Source organism: Bubalus kerabau, chromosome 7 (genome assembly GCF_029407905.1).
Source record: "Bubalus kerabau isolate K-KA32 ecotype Philippines breed swamp buffalo chromosome 7, PCC_UOA_SB_1v2, whole genome shotgun sequence".
Classification (NCBI taxonomy): Eukaryota; Metazoa; Chordata; class Mammalia; order Artiodactyla; family Bovidae; genus Bubalus; species Bubalus kerabau.
The window spans coordinates 112,963,404-112,979,656 of record NC_073630.1 but is presented as its reverse complement, the minus strand read 5'-3'; the positions used below and the strand labels follow the sequence as shown (position 1 = coordinate 112,979,656).

The window sequence follows — 16,253 nt, the reverse complement described above, 5'->3', positions numbered from 1 at the left end:
CTGTTTGTTCTCATCAGTTTATCTATTGATTATTCTCTTTAAGAAGCAAATGTTGACTCCAGGTGTGCGCTGACGGATCCAGAAGAGGACTGTCCGCCTTGTTTCCTAGAGACCAAGCTCAGCCTACATCCAGCGTGCTGGGCTCCCCCAGCCTGGGCTGCGCAGCAGCTCAGCGCATCCCTTGTCCTGTGAGGCACCCCTTCTCTCACCTGCTGCCTGTGGGGCCCCACTGCTTAGACCCGGTCACCGGGCCTTCTCACTGTGCTTTCATCCATCTGGCCCACCTTCTACTCTGGTGAGCACTTTGGGATCTTACTTCATCAGCCAGTGTGTTTTCTGTTGATCACAGGTTCATCTTTTTCTCAGTCATGGTCAAGTGTCCACATGGTGAAAGCAGAGCTGGAGTCAGGGAAGCAGAGTTAGTCTTGGTGACGTGAAGTTCTGCTCATCAGCCAAGACCCAGAGAACCAGGCGTTTTCCTACTTTCCGTCCCCACCTCTGCCCTGCCCACGAGGAGCGTCGCCCTTGCTAGTCTCAGGGGCTGGCCGTTCAGTGCTGCCGTCGCCCAGGGTTTCTGTCAACTGTTTCAGAAAGCAGCATGGAGAGCTGTCTATACACGCAGCATCCAAACTTGGGAGCCCAGGAGTAGTTTCTACTAGATATCACCAAAAATTAGCAAAAGAAAAATTATCTGCCAGTGAAGAAGTTAGTAAATTTCCCCACATTAGGAAGGCAAGTCCCTGCTGACACTTGAGGTCATCTTTCAGCCCCTGAAGCTTTCTGTGGCGCACTGACACTTTCTCCCCAAGCTTAAGAGTCTTGCCGCACAGCTGTCTTCGGGGGTCCTCGGCTTGCCAAGTGGAAACCTACTCTAGACAGAGCGGGAAGGACTCCCAGGGGAGCCTCAGCCCTCCCTGCCTCACAGCACTCCTGCACTGGCTTTACCCTGTGCTGCTCGCCATCAGCTCCCGCCCCCCGGGACCAAAGGCACGCCTTGTTTCTCCCCAGCTGGGCACCACGCTGGGCGCTGGATTAAAACAGTGCAGCGTGGTTGAGTGGGTTACAGCCCAGAGCCAGCTCTCTCGCACAGAGCACTGGAGAGGCGATGGGGTAGCAGGAGGGCACCCACCCGAGGCACAGCCGTGGGCCAGCGGGCACCTGCATGCCGCCCGAGTCACCTTCCCGCATCCTGCAGCTTGTGCCAGTTCTTCCGTGAGGAGCACCCTCGCCACCAGCCCCCCATCACCAGATCCTTCCGTCCTGCATACACACCCCCTGCCTGCTTCCGCCCGGCCACATCCCCGTCCTCTGGCCTTCCGGCCCAGTGTGTGCGGTGGGCAGTGGCATGTGCCATTGCTTTGGGGGTGTTTGTTTTATCTTCCTCCCTGGTCTGTAAGCCTCTTCCTTGAGGTCAGGGACTTGACTTACCTTCTGTACATGATAGCATCAAAAACGAAGACTTCCCAATATACAGTGGCTGTTTAGGTACCTCGAATCACATTAGGTCTTCACAGCATATGCGTGTGTGTGTGTGTGTGCACGCACACTATTATTCCCCCGTGATAGAAAGGGAAGCAAACTGGAGTGCCAGGCACCTTTCACATGGATTCTCTCCCATTATTCCTCAGTAAATAAAACACACTATTTATCTTTATTGTGTATTTGAGGAGAAGAATCTCACAAAGGTCTGGTTCGTTATTTCTCAAACTCAAGTGTGCAGGCCAGTCACAGAGGCTCTTGCTGAGACGCAGGCTTCACTTTTGTAGTTTTTGGGCAAGACCTGAGAGTCTGCATTGCTGATGAGCTCTCAGGTGCTGCCGGGGCCGCTGGGCACAGGCCACCCTCTGGGCGGGAAGAGAGGGCCTGCCTGGCCGAGCTCACGCCCCTGGGCAGAAGCCGCTGCGCCAAGCTTCTGTTCTCCACTGCATGGCGTCAGCACTGTCCTGGCAGCACACCCACTCCTGGGTAAACAGCTGGTCACTCTGGCTGGTGGCTCTCCCCGGACACAGCTTGAAACGGGATATTGACAGGCAACTTCTTGAACTGCATCGTATACAACAATACCTGACTGAGTATTTATCTGAGTCAGTTTGAGTGTATTTACCTCTGCTGTCAAAGGAATAGTGAGCAGACAGGTCTTCACATCAGTGAAGTCCCATTTCTCCATCTCCTGTCATTTTAGTTATCCAAGCATCTTCATTCTTTGGTATAACGTTTATTGCTCGTGTACACAGATCGGGCTTTGTTCTAGGCCTTGGAGAAAGGAAAATGAATAAGCTCCGCAGCTGCCCTGGAGAAACATCCTGTCTTAACTGAGGGGACGTGTGTGTAGCTGGTTTTCAAACTCTCTTGACAGCAGGCAGCTCACAGGAAGAATGTCTTTTGCAATACTGCCTCCGTCACTGAAACAAAATTTTCATGCCCAAACTGAATAGACATGACATCAATGGTATTTTCTATTGTGTTCTATTAATACTTTGTTTTAAAATAAAGGCTGTAACCTGCAATTTGAAAAACCCCAGTGGACAAACGAACAACCAGAAGTGTACTGGTGGAGACAGAAAGTGCTGTCTGCGGGTTCCCAAAGGGCAGGTTGCTCTGTGATGAGGAGTTCCCAGAAGGAGTTGTTTTTGAACTGAGGCTCCAGAATGAAGTTTGCTAGATAGGAGGTGTGGGGTATTTTTAAAAATTACGTGCGTGCTCAGTTGCTTCAGTCGTGTCCGACTCTTTGTGACCCCATGGACTGTAGCCCGCCAGGCTCTTCTGTCCGTGAGGATTCTCCAGGCAGGAATACTGAAGTGGGTTGCCATGACCTTCTTCAGGGGATCTTCCCGACCCAGGGATCGAACCTGTGTCTACTGTGTCTCCTGCCCTGCAGGTGGATTCTTGACCACTGAGTCACGGGGAAGCCAAAAAAAAATTACCTGCCCAAGAAGACAATGTGAAAGAACACTGCGTGTTAGGAAATGAGGCTGCTTTGTCAGGGCTGCAGTCCAGGAGGGCATCCCGGGCAGGTGGTAAGGGACTCTGTTGGGCTCCAGATGGTTCTGTGCTGAAGGCATCAGAGAGCCTGAGGATGGAGATAAACAAGATGGTGACGTGGACGTGATTAACTTGACATTTCCGACAAGTCATTCTGCAGGCAGCATGGAGAGCAGCCTGGGCTGGGCTGCTGGCCGGGAGACTGGATGGAGAGCTCTTCTCGAGTTCCCACGCCCTCTCTAAGACTGCCAGCTCTCCTCTGGGAGCATCCTGTGAGCACGGGTGTGCGTGTGCTCAGATCATGCCATCCTGCTCTGTTCATAATTGTTTCACGCGGGACTGGCTGTTGATGTCTCTACTGTATAGATACCAGAACTAGGTGCTCGAGAATTAAGTGGACTTGACCTGGGTCATCACCCACCCAGAACCTCAGCTGGGGCTTCCTGACTCCTCCTCATGGCCTGTTAGGAGTGAGGCTGTCGGTAGACAGCCAGTCAGCACAGGCTCTTCCAGGGTCCCCTTTTCCCGTGTAGCCCTTATCCAGCTTTCCTCTTCTTGGCTCTCAAGTTCAAAAACCTTCCAGTGTTTGAAGAACTCCCAAATAATTTGAAGCAGGTCCTTTTTGTCGAGTCTTAGTCACAGCCTTGACCTCTGTTTCCTGCAGATCAAAGGCACAGCTCTCCCCTTCTGCCAAGCGGAAGAGAGAAGCCAGCCCCCCCGGGGCACGCACCAGAGGCCAGCAGAGGGTGGAGGAGACCCCGGTGAAGAAGGCAAAGCGGTAACGGGACCGCGGCCACCCCGGCCGGTCCGCAGGGGCCACGGGGCCGAGAAGAGGGACACGCCTCGGGGCCACGGGCTGCAGCGTTTAACCGGGGGAAGGCCGTGCATGTGCACCAAGTACCTAGGTGCAAGCTTTCTCTTGTTACGTTCTAAACAGCTTTATAAACTATTGTTCATAGAGGTATTATGTACATTAATTTCAGATAAAGGAAAATAAGTTTACTTTGTATCTGAACTCAAAACAAAGTAGTTGTATATTTTAACATTCGAAATTGGGATTTCCCGATGTGACACGTCACTCATGTAAACCCTTCCAGCCCATCAGACACCAGGCTGCCTACTGGTAATCTGTGTACAGTATATAAACATGTAAAAATAGGTTGTATTTTACTCTATGTATGATGCTAATCAATGAACACTTTATTTATTTTACAGAGAAAACTTATCTGTGAACTTTACTATATATCTGTTTATTTTATTTTATTATTATTTTTTTTAATAAAAAAGGGGGTTTTAAATGCTATGCAGTCATCAGTAGAGATGTTTTAGGACTCTGCCTCCCCCGTAAATATCTGAATCTCATCTGGCAGGAAATACAGACGCTTCTCGCATGTATCCAAGTAAAGTAGGTTAGCTCAAGAAAGGGTCTCCATTGCTTTTCCTTTCACAGTTGTGACTGTTTTTTAAGAATGTAACTCGTTTGTAGGTGATGCTCGCATCTGTGACTTTACTACCAGCCCCTCCGGCATCGGGGGTTCTGGGTCCGTCACCGCAGCAGAAACCCCCGTCGGTACCCATGTCTCTCTGTGCTACCGTGCATTCTTCCCACAGTGTCTTTTTCAGCGAAGAGAAATGCATTGAAGATTAGGTCACCCCTGTCTGTTGAGCTTCAGGATTATATGTTGTTTTATACACAATTATTTCAAGATAGAACCTGGCTTTATTGCCAGATTCTTTTTTAAACATGTTTTAACTCCCATATGAGCAAACTGTCCAACTTAAGTTTTTCATAAAATTAAACTTTTCTTAAGATCAAATTTGTCTCTAGCAATGATGTGATGAGTTGCCAAATAATTGAGATTATTTTAAAGTGTTTTGTTCATATTCTTGTTTTATAATTAAAATTTACATTCAATGTGTGTGAATTTTTTTTTTTTGACTCTTAATGTAAGGTGAATATTTCTGTCATTTTACATTGTTTCTTACTGAGATTTTATATATAAATTATAAAATGTTTCCCAAAACTTGAGTGTTAAGATTTTTTTTTTCCCTATTTTAAAATGTCTCCCTGTGAAAGCTGTTTCATCTCTTTAAATAATTGGTCTTATTTATTCCATTTTCACATTCAGACTTGAGTTGGCGATGGCCTCTCTCAGTAGAGTTAATGTTGTATCTGGAAGGGGCTTCAGAGACAAGGAACATGATGTGTTTGAATTTAACCAAAGCTCAAAATTCTAAAGTGATCTGTCTTAAAGTTAGTTAAGGGTAAGAAGCCAGACCAGGTTGCAAGACTCCATACTCCTAGGTGAACCATCTTTGCACTCGATGATTCTAGGTTGATTCACCAGAATTGCTTATCCAAGGTGTTCTCCACGTGTTACTCAGTTTAGGACCGCCCGCCCTGGGCACAGCCTTACCAGACGGCATAGCTGGGGTGTAAGGGGTGCAGCTCTTTTAACAAAGCTGAAAGCAAACATCAGCGCTGCATAAGGACTTGTCTGCTGGAGAACTCAGCTGGGCCACTTCAGCTCCAGCAGTTCTGCAACCTGTGTAGGGGGAGCGATCACCCCAAGAGGCACTAGAGATACATGCAAGTGGTTCTGGGCATCATGATGTTTGGCAACACTGGTCCACATTTGTAGAAAGGAGGAGGTCTGAAGTGCCGGGTGTCCTGCAAGACACAGGACAGCCCCCGACCCTACAGCCTGAGATGCCAGGGGCTGCCCCCTGAGTGCCCCCTGAGAAGCACAGCACACCACTGTAAACTCACGTTTCCCTGGTCTCAGCTTAGTGACAACCACCACGCCTCCCTGCTCCTCCATAAAGAACATGAACAGTGGCCCATCTGAGAAGCCGACATGAGGCTGGACCCATCCGGCGAGGCGTCCCGAAGTGTGTCCCAGAGTGAAAGTGACGTGGCCAGTTCCCCTGCAGCGGAAGCTGGGCCTTGCCACCCTGCTTCAGGCCTCCTTCCTTGGGGTCATCCTGCTAGACTGCCATCACATGGACCCCTTCGAGACTAGACACTACCAGCTCCGGCGTGCCAAGGCCACCCATTAGAAACCGCCATCTGGTGATCTCGCGGTGACAGCCAAGGTGGGACAGCCCTCCTGTCTTCTAACCCCAGGTCTGGGTTCTTTTCTGACAAGCCCCACGGGAGGGAAGACAGGTCTTCCTACCTCTACAGCAGCTTACTGACAGACGGTCAGACCATGAGACAGTGGAGGTTTCCCAGACAACACGCTGATAAAACCTACCTGATCTGAGATGGGGTGGGAGCTGATTCCAGCCCAATAATGTTTTGTGTGTGTGTGCTTTACTTTCTTTTTCTTTTCATGCACCACACACCATGTGGGTTTTTAGTTCCCCAACCAGGGATTGAACCAACCCATGCCCCCTGCATTGGAAGCACAAAATCAACCACTGGATCACCAGGGAGTTCCCCTCAATCGTTTGATTTTCATTTGTTTTTTATGCACTGTTCATCCCACATGCAAGAGCATCTTATATTTCCTAAAACTGCTGCCGAGCTATTTGTGTGCAGTCAAATCAAGAACTTTTTGACCATACCCTGACAGAGGCAATTTTTCTCAGGGGAAGGAGATGGTTGTGTAGGCAGCGTCTTCCCACTGGGCCCACTGGGCGGGAAGATGCACTTCTGTGCTTCTCCTCGCCCAGCACTGGGGCCACAGGTGTGAGCCAAAACCCCAAGGGTGGCCAGACATGCAGCACACAACCGTGGGGCACTGGGCTGCTGTCCGGCCCCGCAGGACATGTTCGATCAAGGGGACCCAAGGGTTTTCACTTCCCCAGGGTGGGAGCTCCAATGCGGGGGAGCTACTGCTAACTCTATGGGGATAATTTACGCCACCTCTTTCAGCAGGTTGTAATCTGTATATCTGCAGTTTAATACAGCAGCTACAGCCCCTAACACATTGAAAACATAGGCCAATACTACTATTAACTAACACCTTGGCAGTTTCCTGCATGCCTCCAAGGTTACCACCATTCTAAATACAAGCTTATCACATTACTATCTATCTATCTATCTATATATATATACACACACACACACATCTGTAAGCAATATTTTAAGTTTTGAATACATTTTTAAACTATGTAAATAGAATCCTATTTTAAGGGTCATTTGAGTTGCTTTTTTCTTCTATGCTGTGCTTTGAAATGCATCCATAGTAATGTGCATAGCTCCAGTTAGTATATCTTCAAGGCTGTATAGTATTCCTTGAAAGACTACCTCACAATATACTAAGCTGTTCATTTGCCTCTTACTGGCCTTTGGGTTGCTTCTGTGAATATTCTAATATTTTGTGGGCAGAACCTCCCAAACTAATCATTGTACACATAGAAAATGACTTACTGTCACATCAAGGAAAGCAGAAAAGTAGGCTGGGGGCTGCATGAGGCGACCATTAGCCTGTGAATCAGAGGCCACTCAGCCACTTCAAAGGCTAAAGGGTTAATATATGTCCCCATTTTCCACACTGAGACACACCCAGCTTTCTGCTTCAGTGTCTGACAGCCGATTCCTAGAAGACAATGCCAGTTTGTTTCCCAAATGCTTTTACTATGTTCGACTCCTACCAGCAGCGTGTTTCCTTCCCTTGATGTTTGGTGAGATAGGACTTCCTGATTTTCGCCTATGGAGTGGATGTAAAATATCTCTTTGTGGTCTTTATTTGCATTGCTTACAACCAGTTGCATTGGATGAACATCTTTTCATGTGTTTCTTTTCTATCCTTATTTCCTCTTTCGTGATAGGCCTGTTCATGTCATTTTCCCAATTGGTTCTTTGTGTTTTTCTTACCGATTTGTAGGAGCCCTTTATATATTTAATATAAAGATATATATTTATGCACTATTTTATATAAAGTTATAAATATATTGAATATATCTTTATATTGTTGTTGCTACTGTTTAGTCGCTAAGTTGTGTCTGACTCTGCAACCCCATGGACTGTAGCCCACCAGGCTCTCCAGGGGATCTTCCTGACCCAGGGATTGAACCCACGTCTCCTGCCTTGGCAGGTGGATTCTTTACCACTGAGTTACCAAGGAAGCCCATGTGTTTATGTATTGCACAATAAACCTTCATGTAAACCTGTTGCAAATACCACTCTGCCAAATACACACACACATACACACACCACAAGGGTTTATCTTGCCACTTTCTTTATGATACTTTTTGGTTAATTTTACTGTAATTGAATATAAATTTCATTTTGTAATTAGATCGTGTTATGTCTACTAAGATCATGGCATCTGGTACCATCACCTCATGGCAAATAGATGAGGAAACAGTGGAAACAGCGGCTGACTTTATTTTTTGGGCTCCAAAATCACTGTAGATGGTGATTGCAGCCATGAAATTAAAAGATGCTTACTCCTTGGAAGGAAAGTTATGACCAACCTAGACAGCATATTAAAAAGCAGAGACATTACTTTGTCAACAAAGACCCGTCTAGTCAAGGCTATGGTTTTTCCAGTGGTCATGTGTGGATGTGAGATTTGGACTAAAAAGAAAGCTCAGTGCCGAAGAATTGATGCTTTTGAACTGTGGTGTTGGAGAAGACTCTTTTTTTTTTTTTTTTAAACTTTACAATATTGTATTGGTTTTGCCAAATATCGAAATGAATCTGCCACAGGTATACATGTGTTCCCCATCCTGAACCCTCCTCCCTCCTCCCTCCCCATACCATCCCTCTGGGTCATCCCAGTGCACCAGCCCCAAGCCTCCAGTATCGTGCATCGAACCTGGACTAGCGACTCATTTCATATATGATATTATACGTATTTCAATGCCACTGGAGAAGACTCTTGAGAGTCCCATGGACTGCAAGGAGATCCAACCAGTCTATCCTAAAGGAGATCAGTCCTGGGTGTTCATTGGTAGGACTGATGTTGAAGCTGAAACTCCAATACTTTGGCCACCTGATGTGAAGAGCTGACTCGTTTGAAAAGACCCTGATGCTGGGAAAGATTGAGGACAGGAGGAGAAGGGGACAACAGAGGATGAGATGGTTGGATGGCATCACCAACTCAATGGATGGGTTTGGGTGGACTCCGGGAGTTGGTGACGGACAGGAGGCCTGGCGTGCTGCGGTTCATGGGGTTGCAGAGTCGGACACGACTGAGCGACTGAACTGAACTGAACTGATGTCTTAAGATTCAACAGCAATTAGCTATCCTCCTAAAAGTTTTGATGTTTTTGCCTCCTACATTTACAGAGAAGAAAGCAAGAGCTATATCAGCCCATGACCCAGGCAAGCCAAGTCTACAAAAGAATTCAGGCCAAACTCTCGCAGTCACTGCTAGATTGTAAAAGATACTCCGAGGCCGGAAGGATCTGGCTGAAAACAGCTCTCAGCCTATCAGTTGTCTGAGTCGCTCCTCCGTCCTGGGCTGGCTGCTGTCTCGCCCTGGGTCTCCTCACCACTGTCCCAGGGATGCCCTTCTGCACTCTCATCTTTGGGATCCTCCTAGATCTGTATCCACATCTTCCTCTTGCTTGTTTGCTGCTGTATTTTGATGAAGCCACAGTATCTTCTGAGAAATGGCCTCTCTATTAACACAAAGGACCAACTGTCAAATCAGACCCATCAGAGATCTTAGCCAGCACCAATCTTTACTAGCAATTTCAAGGACATAAGTAGTTGTTCAGCACCAGTGAAGCATAGGGATTGAGGACAGCCCAGTGTACTTCCCTTTCTCATTGGGACACTGATGTGCACAGATCAACACATGGAGCCTCTAAAAATATACCTGCACATACAGTACTTACACAGCAAAAAGCCATGTTGGTTATGGAGCATCTCTACCTAGATGGTTACACAGCCTGTGTGATGCTTTCCCAGGAGCCAAGCCCCATAAATCAATGGATTTCAGAGGGTTGTGTGTGTGTGTGTTGTGCTGTGGCTATAAGCAACCCTGGAGAGACCAGATACATCCCGCTGAAAGCATTTCCTAAGTACCAGCTCTCCCACTAGCAAACACCATTCACTGTTTGCCTGGAGTCTAATCACTAGCAAATTTATAAGAATTTTTAACCTCAGATCACCTCTCTTTCTCAGAAGCAGCCCCTCAGTGCTGGATTTGAAGGCCTGATGTAAACCATATTCTTCCTACGATGTTACAAGAAAGAATTTCAGACCTGTTTAAGTCATGGTCCAGCTATTGGAAACCATATCACTTATTTATTAGCATTAATACTGGCAGCTGATTTTAATTAGTTAGAGAACTCTAAAACAAAAGGGTAATACTGATATGATGCAGAGTAACTTCAGAAAGCAACCATTATCCCCACTCGGCTTGGGGAACAGAAAGGTTGAGTTTGGTAGGAAACTGAAGGAGAAGCCAAGCAGTGGTGATGAGCAGACCCCTGAGGAGTGTGGTCAGGGTGGGGCCGGGCCCCCCGAGACGGGACATCGTGGCTCTTCCTAGAGCAGGAGACAAAATGGGAAACTGAAGTCACCGTGGCTGCCATCGACTGCTACTGCTGGAGCGCAGAAACACTGCTGGGGGGAGGCTAACAAGAGTGACCAGACAAGGGGAGCAAGTCCCTTTACCTACTTCAGCCTCCTAGTCTGTGCTTAATACCCACAATTGGCAGGAAGAAGCCAGAGGGCCAGCTGGCTAAGGAGAAGTGGGGTTTGCAAGAGTCCCAGTTCAACCACCACAGTGGGAAATACAGAAGGTAGATTTGGAATTAAGAGACGATAGCTTAACAACCAGCACTCTTCTACACATACTTCAGCTTCAGTATAAGAACAACTGGCTTGTGGATTTTCTTTATTCACTAGCAAGCTCAGCACTGCAGTTTAAGGATGCAATTTAAGTTCGTAATTAACATCAGTATGCTTTGCTGCAGTGGAGCCTTGACAAATACCTCATATGCCATACTTTCTAAAGTGGAAACTCTATATTAACTTTTCAGATTCTCTGCAGAAACCGTCTGTGTTCTCATCCACTCAGTTTTTATCTCCTGAAGGATCAGCCTCTCCATTAGCTTTTAATAAATGTGCTCTCTGTGACCACTGGCAGAATTTGTGCCTTTTTTTTTTTTTCAAATGTCATCTTTTCAAAATAAGTGTATCATCAAGGCTCAAAGTTGTGTTTATTTGCTGAAACCAATTTGTCAGTCTTCAACAAGTCTTACTTGAAAGAGTCAAATAACATTTTTGTTTCATCCCAAAGTAAGTATTCATCAAGAATTTGCCTTTCCCTATTTTGGGCTCATGTGTCCCTGTTTCCCCTCAAACACTGTTATTCATTTCATCCCTGTTATTTTGGGGTCCTCTGGTCCTTCAAAGAGATTCTTTCCCCAGTAAACATTCTTGGAATTTAAAAGGACATATCAGTGGTCATTTCAGATTCTTTTTTTTTTTTTTAACTTTTATTTTATATTGGAGTATAGTTGATTTATAATGTTGTGTTAGTTTCAAGTGGATAGCAAAGTGATTTAGTTAGACATATACACATCCCTGGGTCAGGAAGATCCCTTGGATAAAGCAATGGCAACCCACTCCAGTATTCTTGCCTACAAAAACCCCATGGACAGAGGAGCCTGAAGGGCTACAGTCCATGGGGTTGCAAAGAGTTGGACATGACTTAGTAACTAAACAGCGGCAGCAGCAGCAGAATGCATGTATCTGTTCTTTTCAGATTCTTTTCCCATATATGTTATCACAGAATATTAAGTAGAGTTTCCTGTGCTACAAGTAGGTCCTTGATGACCTCTTTTATATATAGTAGTGTGTAGGGACTTCCCTGGTAATCCGATGGTTGGAACTCCACTCTTCCACTCTAGGTGATACAGATTTGATCCCTGGTCAGGGAAAGAAGATTCCACATGCCATGCAGCATGGCCAAAAAATTATATATATATAATATAAATTATATATATATATGTATATATAATATAAATTATATATATGTATATATAATATAAATTATATATATGTATATATATATAACATAAATTATATGTATATGTATATATATAATAGTAGTGTGTATATGTTAATCCAACCTCCTAATTTATCCTTTCTCCCTCCCCACCTTTCCCCTTTGGTAACCATCAATTTGTTTTCGTAAATCTGTGAGTCTCTTCCTGTGAGTTCTGTAAATACATTCATATAAAATTAAAAAGAATATCTAGCCTTTAAGTGAAATTCAAGTCCAATAAATCTGTCCACCCTCCACTTCCGGGACTCCTACTTCCTCCCAAGCTGAACATGGATGGATTCTAGAAAGAGGGCTTTTGAAAATGGACTCAGAGCCCTTTTCTGAATGTCCCCATGGGTCCCCAGCCCCGGTTCTCCTGCATGTGCTCAGGGACTGCTTCTCCCTTTGACAGTCGCCAGGACAGCTCGGGCCCATCTGTTCACTCGACATTCCATTAAGCGCAAGGTCTGCCCCCGGATCCTGTTCATCTCTTCCTGTCTCTTGCCACACTCCCTCAGGCAGAATGACAGAACTTGCTGAAATGCCTCGACATAAATCTCCCCCCTACCCTAGTCTAACCCCCTTTCTCTGAAAGCACAGTCTTCTGGGCCCTTCCCCTTCAAAACCCAGTCCAAAACATCCCACGATGGAAATAAACATCTCCAAGTTAGGCCTCAGAAGATGATTTAACAACAACAAAAGAAACTGAAATATGTTATTTGTGTTAAAAGGCTAAGGGACCAGCTATGGAAGAGAGGAGGATGGCAAGCAGACTGACTTAGCAGGGATCCCAGCACAGGGCCCACTTCCTTGAGTAAATCACTCGGCCTCTCTGCGTCTCAGAGCCTTCATCTGTAAATGAGAATTCTCATACCTATCTCTCTGATCTCAGGTTGTGTGAGGATAAAAGGAGACTGCTCATTCAATAAATATCTGCTAAGAGTTGGACCATAAAGAAAGCTGAGTGCTGAAGAAATGCTTTCAAATTGTGGTGCTGAAGAAGACTCTTGAGAGTTCCTTGGACTGCAAGATCAAAGCAGTCCATCCTAAAGGAGATCAACCCTGAATATTCATTGGAACAACTGGTGCTGAAGCTGAAGTGCCAATATTTCGGCCACCTGATGGGAAGAGCCGACTCCTTGGAAAAGACCCTGATGCTGGGAAAGAATGAAGTCAAGAGGAGAAGAGGGTGGCAGGGGATAAGATGGTGAGATAGCATCACAAACGAAATGGACGTGAAAATGAACAAACTCTGGGAGACAGTGAAGGACAGAGGAGCCTGGGATGCTGCATTCCATGGGGTTGCAAAGAGTCGGACACTACTTAGCAACTGAACAACAAAAAGCCCACAATCCCAGGCCCATTCCGGGCACTGGGAATGCTTGGGTGAGTGTTCGAGAGGTTCATCCCGACAGCTGCCTCGGAGTGGCTCATCCTCGTGATTGAGTCGTATCCTATGCTGTGAATGTACCACACCTGCCTTATCTGCCTCTTGATGAACACTGGAGAGTTGCTGGGTTTTTGGAAACCAGAAAATGAGGCTACGAGCATTTTAGCACACATCTTTTGGGGAAATTTCCTACACATTTCTGTTGGGTCAATTCCCTTTTCGTCTTCCTGTGTCAGAGAGAAAGTCTCAGGCTGGTGCTGGCGTGCTGTAATGTCTCTCTAGCTCTCGTCCATCCGTCATTATAACAGACTGCTGAGCCCAGGCCCAGAGCCTTCAGCATCCTATTATCTCGAGCCAGTTTACCAACATCATTTTATTAGCATTACATACGTATATTTTTGAAAGATGATATTTGGTAAGAGACTGTCAATGCACCATGTATGTATGCTGCTGCTGCTGCTGCTAAGTCACTTCAGTCGTGTCCGACTCTGTGCGACCCCATAGACGGCAGCCCACCAGGCCCCACCGTCCCTGGGATTCTCCAGGTAAGAACACTGGAGGTTGCCATTTCCTCCTCCAATGCATGAAAGTGAAAAGTGAAAGTGAAGTCGCTCAGTCGTGTCGGACTCTTCGAGACCCCATGGACTGCAGCCCACCAGGGTCCACCGTCCATGGGATTTTCCAGGCAAGAGTACTGGAGTGGGGTGCCATTGCCTTCTCGCCCTGTATGTATATATTATTTATATAAAAACCTATTTATTTGTTACTTATACAAACTAATTTTTTTTATGAGTTGTTTTAAAGTTTAAAAAGTCATCATTTGGACCCAAATGAACCTATCTACAAAATCAGACTCGCAGAACAGACCTGTGGTTGCCAAGGGGGAGGGAAGATAGGGGAAGGATGGAGTGGAAGTTTGGGGTTAGCAGGTGCAAACTAGTATATATGGAATGGATAAACAATGAGATCCTACTATACAGCACTGAAATCTATACTCAATATCCTATGATTAGCTGTAATGGACAGAGAAGGCAATGGCACCCCACTCCAGTACTCTTGCCTGGAAAAATCCAATGGACGGAGGAGCCTGGTAGGCTGCAGTCCATGGGGTTGCTGAGAGTCAGACATGACTGTGTGACTTCACTTTCACTTTTCACTTTCATGCATTGGAGAAGGAAATGGCAACCCACTCCAGTGTTCTTGCCTGGAGAATCCCAGGGACGGGGGAGCCTAGTGGGCTGCCGTCTATGGGGTCACACAGAGTCGGACACAACTAAAGTGACTTAGCAGCAGCAGCTGTAATGGAAATAATATAAAAATGCATATGTATGTATAACTAATCATTTTTCTGTACAGCAGAAATTAACACATTGTTAATCAACTGTAGTTGATTTAAAAAAGAAAGTAGTCATTTTTTTTAAGTAGTCATTTAAATAAAGATATTAAATAAAGGCTTCCCAAGTGGCGCTAGTGGTAAAGAACCCACCTCCCAATGCAGAAGATGTAAGATACTTGGGTTCAGTCCCTGGATTGGGAAGATCCCCTGGAGGAGGGCATGGCAACCCACTCCAGTATTCTTGCCTGGAGAATCCCATGGACAGAGGAGCCTGGTGGGCTGCAGTCCATAGGGTTGCAAAGAGTTGGACACGACTGAAAAAAACTCTACATGCACACACGCTAAAGAAATACAGATTATAGATGGATACATGCAGAGGGAAAAAACGTGAAAAGAGGTTGCAAAGGGTTGTAATTTAAGAAATGCTACTCTAAAAAAGTCACTCTTTTGAATTACATCCTTTTTTTTTTTTTTTTTTATCATCACCGAGTGGCAACTTGCCCAGATGAGTCAGTTTAATTAAAGACAAGTGCTCGAGTTGGGGACACAGACATATCATTCTAAAATAATGGGTTTCCACTCTTTCTCTGCTCAATGTTATGTAACAATCTAAATGGGAAAAGAATTTGAAAAAGATTAGATATATGTATAACTGAATCACTGCTGTACACCTGAAACTAACACATTGTTAATCAACTATCTGTGTGTGTGAGTCACTCAGTCATGTCTGACTCTTTGAGACCCCTTGGACTGTAGCCCTCCTCTGTCCGTGGGATTCCCCAGACAAGAATACTGGAGTGGGTTGCCATGCCCTTCTCCAGGGGCTCTTCCCAACCCAGGGATCGAACCTGGGTCTCCTGCATTGCAGGCAGATTCTTGGCCATATAAAATTAAAAAAAAAAAAAAAAAAAAGTGGATTTCCTCATTTTGAGAAGGAACAGGTCACAACAGGTAGGGAATGGGAAACTCCCAGAAGGACTTAGGACAAAAGAATTGTTTGAGCTGAGCCAGGCAGGTGGAGAACAGTATTGTGTTTAAAATAGCACATTTTCTTGTTTCAATTTTCCTTGCCAGACCTGGTGGGTCAGTAGGGTCTCGACAATGAGGAATAGGACAACATGCAGGCAAGAAGAACAGGAGCAAAGGTTTTGAGAAGTTTCAGAGGAACATCAGGAGTCACTCGACACCTCCAGAAGTCACTGCCTCTGCCATCATCCTTGACCTCAGAGTCACCTGTGGGCCTCTTGGAACTTGACCCAAATCACTGACCACTCCTCCTTCCAACTCACATCCCCAACAGATTCCAGCAAGTGCTGTACTCTTTCCAACTTCTAACCCCATTGATCCTGAATTGATCAGTCACTTTCCTTGAGTCATTATTTTTGCTCTGATTCAGCTTAGGTTCCATGATGCTAAACCCTCTCCTGCCAACAGCCTTAACTCCCTGGCTGTTCTTGTTAATGGTCCCATAATGCTGGACACTGAGTAGCTCAAGTGTCTGCCCACCCTACGCTGGGGTTGTGTGTGTGTGTCTGTTTCCCTGAGCAGGGGGATATCGCTGGAGAAATGCACACACCTGCGCTGA

General features: G+C 45.9%; 1 protein-coding gene across 5 annotated transcripts in view; it reads left to right on the top strand.

Moving 5' to 3' along the window:
• Positions 1 to 5,006, top strand: part of BOD1L1 (biorientation of chromosomes in cell division 1 like 1) — a 55,603-nt gene extending 50,597 nt beyond the window's left edge. For 4 of the 5 annotated variants that reach the window (XM_055589114.1, XM_055589113.1, XM_055589117.1 and 1 more), the window contains one exon: positions 3,647 to 5,006. In XM_055589114.1, coding sequence (XP_055445089.1) covers positions 3,647 to 3,764 — 118 coding nt within the window. In that variant the 3' untranslated portion in view covers positions 3,765 to 5,006. Of the gene's footprint in view, positions 1 to 349; positions 769 to 3,646 lie in introns of those variants that run through there. The other variant, XM_055589115.1, reaches the window with a different exon arrangement.
• The last annotated feature ends 11,247 nt before the right edge of the window (positions 5,007 to 16,253 follow it).